General features: G+C 50.7%; 1 protein-coding gene across 1 annotated transcript; it reads left to right on the top strand.

The window, feature by feature from the left end:
• Positions 1-2,655: 2,655 nt before the first annotated feature.
• IER5L (immediate early response 5 like) lies at positions 2,656-5,416 on the top strand. Its single transcript, XM_031954792.1, has one exon. It carries the CDS (start codon positions 2,680-2,682, stop codon positions 3,877-3,879), a length of 1,200 nt encoding a protein of 399 aa, XP_031810652.1. The 5' UTR covers positions 2,656-2,679; the 3' UTR covers positions 3,880-5,416.
• The last annotated feature ends 813 nt before the right edge of the window (positions 5,417-6,229 follow it).

The following is a 6,229-nucleotide window of genomic DNA, read 5'->3' as shown; positions in this document are numbered from 1 at the left end:
GTATGTAAAAAATGATTTTAGGGGGGAAATGGAAAAGCTTGCTTGAAATAATGAAGAGCAGAAACAAGAAAATATTGTATACAATAACAGCAATATTGCTCAAAGTAAAACCATGAATGGAATATGGGAAAACTGGGACACTGATGTATTGTTGGTGGAGTTGTGAACAAGTCCAACCATTCTGTAGAGCAATATGTAATTATGTCCCAAAACTTATCAAACTTTGCATACCCTTTGATCCAGCAGTGTTACTACCGGGCTTATATCCCAAAGAGATTTTAAAGAAGGGAAAGGGACCTGTATGTGCAAGAATGTTTGTGGCAGCCCTGTTTGTTGTGGCCAGAAACTGGAAAATGAATGGATGCCCATCAGTTGGAGAATGGTTGGGTAAATTGTGGTATATGAATGTTATGGAATATTATTGACCAACAGGAAATGACCAACAGGATGAATACAGAGAGACTTGGAGAGACTTACATGAACTGATGCTGAGTGAAATGAGCAGGACCAGGAGATCATTATACACTTCACCAACAACACTGTATGAGAATGTATTCTGATGGAAGTGGATATCTTCAACAAAGAGAAGATCTAATTCAGTTCCAATTGATCAATGATGGAATCAGCTACACCCAGAGAAGGAACACTGGGAAATGAATATGGACTACTTCCATTTTTGTTGTCTTCTCAGGTTATTTTTACCTTCTGAATCCAATTCTTCCTGTGCAACAAGAGAACTGTTCCGTTCTGCACACATGTATTGTACCTAGGATATACTATAATATATTTAACATGTATAAGACTGCCTGCCATTTAGGGGAGGGGGGTGAAGAGAGGGAATGGAAAAGTCAAAACAGAAGTGAGTGAAAGGGATAATGTCTATGCATATGTACTGTCAATAGAAAGTTATAATCAAAAAAAGGAAAGAAAAAAAAAACATGAATGACCCAATTATTTTGAGTATTATGTGTGTGTGAGAGAGAGAGACAGACAGACAGACTGAGACAGAGAGAAGAAAGGGAGGGAGGGAGGGAGAGAAAGGAAGGGAGAGTTGGGAAATTAAAATATAATCAAAAACAATTAAGTTTAAAAAGATTTTAAATCTCTGGGTCTCAATTCTTCCCATTTGCAAAATGGTGAAGGCCTCTTCTCAGTATGGATTCTCAGAGGTCACTGTCTGAAATAGTAGAAATTGGAGACTAAGGTAATAAATAGATGTTAGGGACTAAAATTATCAAACTGGAAACCTTTAAAAGGCTTCTATCTTCTGAGTGACATAAAATGACACTGGTCTGGAAGAGGAACTTTCCTAAAGCACCTATAGGACCTCAGTCCACAGAAGACCATCACTGCTCCTGTTTCCTTTTCTGTCGAAGTCTTTTTTAGCTCTAAGACAGGTTCTCTCACTATGAACCAAAGTTAGGTCCTCCTGTTTTCTTAACTCTTTTGTTTCCTGGGCTGCTTGGATGATCCCTTATAAAATGAAAGCTTCATGTGTCCAAGTTCATGGGAAGGGTCAGGGCTGAAAATGGGCTGTGGGTGCATAGGATCTGAGAGGAAGGGGAAGGGGAGGAGGAAACTCCCCTGGGGAGATCTGAAGCGATGGGGGCTGCCACAGGAAAGGCCGTTTGGGATAAGAGAAGGTCCAGAGGCTCGGGAATAAGGGGGAGAAGTCAGGGAAGAAACTGGATGAAGGCCTTGAGCCCACCCCCCACGCTGGGAGAGCTTTGGGAGAACCCCAAACCTGCGGGAGCTTCAGCCTGTGCAGGTGTCAAGAGAGGCAGCGCCCAAGGGCAGGTCACGTGCTCCTGGGCGGGAGCCCGCTCCGAGGAGAACGCGAGAAATGGCGCGCGAGCACACCTGCCGCAGGTGAGGCTGAGCGGTCGGGAAGGGGAGGAGCCGTCGCGCAGGTGAGGGCTCTGTACACCTCCGTGGGGAGCCGGAGGGCCGTGTCGCGGAAGGGCAGGGGAGAACAGCACTGGCTTTGTTTCTCTTTGTTTATTTTCGCAGCCGGAGGAGCACGGAGGGGTTGGGGGTGTGTCTCTTACAGCCACCGCGGTCCTGGGTAAGGGGCAGCTGCAGGTTCCCTTCCGGGCTCCGGCAGCTCCCCAGCCCTCTCTCCTGAGAACATTCCAGGCAGCGCTGACTGCGGCGCCGGCAGCGGCCCTGGGTCCGTTCGTTATTTGAATAGGACAAAGGAACCGCCTTGGTCTGATTGGACGGACAGACGACTCTGGGGCGGGCAGCCCCTGTCACTCCGACCGCGACTGGGGCCCTGGTTGGCCTGGGGAGCGAGAGGCGGGGCGCTGGCGTTCGGATAAATAGCGGGGGTTGGGGCCGGCGAAGGCTCATTGCTTTGCGCGGTCGGGTTCGGACGGGGCGCGCAGTGGGGATGGTGGCAGCGCCTCTCCGAGCGATGTCTACCCGCTGAACGAACGGAGACTCCCCTTTCCTCTTCCTCCTCCTTCCCCATCGCTGCAGCGAGCCGTGGGAGCAGCCGTCCCCACCCTTTGCCCACGGCTTCCCACCCCTCCCCAAGCCCCCCATCGCGCTCGCTTCCAGCCTCCCTCCCCGCCGAGTCTCCCCGGTGCCCGCGCCGCGCGGTGCTGTGCGTGTCTATGCGCCCGGCGGTGGCAGGAGGCGGCGGCGGCTGGCGGTGCTGAGTCCCTCCGGAGGAGTATGGAGTGCGCCCTGGACGCTCAGAGCCTCATCACCATCTCTCTGCGGAAGATCCACAGCTCGCGGACCCAGCGCGGGGGCATTAAGCTGCACAAGAACCTCTTGGTCTCCTACGTGCTCCGCAACGCGCGGCAGCTCTACCTGAGCGAGCGCTACGCCGAACTCTACCGCCGGCAGCAGCACCCGTACTCGGGCGGCGGCGGCGGCGGCGGCGGCGGCATGATGATGAGCTCCACGGGTGAAATGGCCGAGTTCAGTCCTCTCCAACTTCCCGGGGACCCGGAGGAACGGGATCCGGGAGCCCGGCAGCAGCTACACCAGCTTCATCAGCTCCACCTCCACCACCAGCAGCAGCTGCAGCAGCACCGGAGCTGCGCCGCCGGGGCGCCCGCGGGAGGAGCTAGCGGAGGCGGGGGCGCTGGGGAGCTGTTGGAGCCCGTGTGCGCTGCGCTCTTGCCCGGCGCGCACCACCGGGAGGAGACCTTGGCGCTCCAGCCGAGCCCTTCCCCACAACAACAGCCGCCGCCGCCTCCAGCCTTGTGCACCCGGGACCCTTCCTCCAGTCCTTCCTCTTCCTCTTCCGTCGCTGCTTCTTCTGCTGTTTCCTCCACCCCTGCTTCCCCCGGCTTCTACCGGAGCGGTGGTTGCTGCGCCCCGGGCGGCGTATACCCGCTCACCTCGGACTTCGGTGGCAGCCCGCTCCCGGTGGCGGGGGCAAGTCTACACTGTAGCAGTCAGACCACCGTCCTGGACCTAGACACTCACGTGGTGACTACAGTGGAGAACGGCTACTTGCACCAAGACTGCTGCGTTTCGGCGCAGTGCCCCTGCTGCTGCGGCGGCGGGCAGGGCGCCCCGGGACTGGGCCCCGCGGTGCCGGCCCCGACCGCGCTGCCAGGCACCAAGCGCAAGTACTACCCTGGACAGGAGGAAGAGGAGGAGGGAGGGGAACTGGGGGGAGACCCCCCCGGGGGCGGGCCCCCTTTTACCCCTTGCAAGCGTGCCCGCTTTGAGGACTTTTGCCCAGAGTCGTCCCCGGACACTTCCAACATATCAAACTTGATCTCCATTTTCGGCTCGGGATTCACTGGGCTAGTGAGCCGGCAGCCGGACTCGGAGCAGTCTCTGAACGGGCAGTTGTGCAGCAAGCAGGCTCTGGCCAGTCTGGGAGCCTGGACTCGGGCCATCGTGGCCTTCTAGGGACCGGGGGAGCTTGGGGTAGACAGTGCCCGGCCACAGTTAGGGGTGCGGGAACAGTGGGAGACAAAAGACTAGGGGAAATGGGGGAAAGAGGGGAGGGGGTGCCTGGGGAGTTACGGGGTGTTCTGTGGGGGAGGAGGGAAGACAGCTAATGTTTTATAAATTGTAAAATAAAAAATGTAAGATCTTGGACTTTATTTTTGCAGAGATAAAAAGCGCCTATTTAAATATTCTTTGTGTTTATCTTTCTCTTTTTAATTGTATCGATTGCAATGGTGAACGGTGGAGGAGGCAGCCACGTGAGGCGAGGGCTGCTTGCTGTAAGAGGAAATTTGGGGGGAAAGATGGGTTACATGCTCTGCTCGGAGGCCAAAAACTCTGCTTAGGTTCTGGTGTTGACCTCGGTTAAGGGGAGTGCCTGGCTTACCCTTAGGGGCACTCCAGTTAAGGGAGAAATGGAGGGAAGATTTATCATATCCCTGGAAGGATTAGTGTCTGATCAATTCCACATCAAAGCTGTCAGTTCTTTAAACTGAATTCAAGAATCAGCTGAGGGAACTGTACTGGAAGAGTAAGAGGTGAATCTAAAAAAAAAAATTTTGGTCCAAAAAGGAAAAATTAGAGAAAGAGGAATAGCTTTTGAGGAAGGCTTCCATTTAGTCTATGCTTCCATTCCTGGCCAGCCTTTGACTCTAGGTGGATCGCTAAGCATTTTCAAAAGGAAGGCAGAAATAAAAATATTTCAACTTTTTAATGCTATTTTTAAAACACCCTCCCTCCCAATCTTTATGTGTACACCTTTCTTCCTTCCCTCCCTTCCTCTACAACCGTAATTCTGGGGGAAATAAGCAGAGGGGCTTCAGTCTTCTCCGACCTTAGTTCTTTTCCAGAAATCTTTGAACCCTCCCATGAGCTGGACACTGTGTTTGGGGAGGGAGGGGGGGGTAATCCGCTGGAGGGCATGCAAACTAAACTACATTTCCCATCATGCACAGCACTAAGGCCTTTTCTTTGGACTTAATTTTCATTCAATAAGGGAAGGGAGGAAACTTATCCCTTCACCTTGATCTGTAACTCATCCATCCTCCCTCACCCTCCATGGGGAAGCCAGGAAAAGTAGTCGACTTAGAACTTTTTTTCTTTTAACCAAGTCTCTGGTCAAATGTGGTGTGTGTGTGTTTATTAAAGTTTAAGTGTTCTGGTTTGAACCTTCAATCGGATTTCATAAAACCAGCATCCTTTGGTCTTGTGAGGAGTACTGTCCTGTAGTCTTAAGATATGTATCAATATTTTTTTTTTGTTTAGTTTAAAGACCTTTTGTTGTAAAAAGGTGGGTTTCTGGGCAGCCTGTCTTACAGGCCACACTCAACACTGTGTGTCCTCACCCAAAAGTTGCTAGTTTGACACACATTCCCTTCACTGCCCTCTTTGTTTGTATCCTTGTATTTTGTGCATATGAAATTGTATATCACCGGGTAAAACTGTTCAGATTATTTGTTTAAATTTATAATCTTAATAAAAAGTCAATTATACGATGGCTATGCTTTTTTCTTCAGGGACATTTCGGGGAAGGGAAAGTCAGAGTTGAGGTAGAAGTCTTGGAAAAGGCTACCCAAATCTTCTCACCTCAGAGTATCTGAGAGCTAACCATATGTCCAAGGAAGGCTTGGTTTTAAGCACAAAGAGTGCAGGAGTGACTCCAATAAGAACCTTATTCCTGCTTTCTCTCCTCCTTCCCATTCCCCTCTCCCCCCATCATCTAACATTGGAATGTCAGGGTTGAAGGGGACCTTGGCATCTAATTCAGCCTTCTCATTTACAGATCTTCATCCATCTCTGAGAGATGAAGTTTTCTAGAGCTCCTCACATGAAGCCCTCCCTCCTCTCCTAGGAAAGGAGGTCTCCAAAATGCCCATCCCTTAGAATCAAAAGGCCCAGACTTGTCTCCAGCAGCCTAAATAGAGAAGCCTACCTGACCTCTTCCTCAAAGTTCAATTGTAAGAAACACAGGATAGTGTGGAGGTGATTGGAGGTATTGTTTGACTAAAACTGTTTACCAATCTTGGCTTTAAGCAAGCTAAGTTTTGGGGAAGGGGAGGAGGGGGGAAGGAATCATCTAAAAAATGAATCCCACTCAAAGATCACAAGAAAATAATCTCTCTAGATAGGATTCCTAATATCCTTGAAAAAAATAAATAAAAATAAAAGGGTCTACGTGAGAACAACAGGAGAGAGAGGGATGATTTTGTCTCCAAAAAGGCAGGACAGTAGGTTCTCTCGAGCGCTTTTCTGTCAATTGATACATCTTCCCCTCCTTGACAGTAACTTGGGCAAGTTTTCTAAGTTTAGT

Source organism: Sarcophilus harrisii, chromosome 2, assembly GCF_902635505.1.
Source record: "Sarcophilus harrisii chromosome 2, mSarHar1.11, whole genome shotgun sequence".
NCBI classification, from domain to species: Eukaryota; Metazoa; Chordata; class Mammalia; order Dasyuromorphia; family Dasyuridae; genus Sarcophilus; species Sarcophilus harrisii.
This window is presented reverse-complemented; position numbering and strand designations above follow the sequence as displayed.

Bases quoted from the DNA above. Each gene is read 5' to 3' on its own strand.
- IER5L (XM_031954792.1), top strand. From the start codon at position 2,680: ATGGAGTGCGCCCTGGACGCTCAGAGCCTCATCACCATCTCTCTGCGG.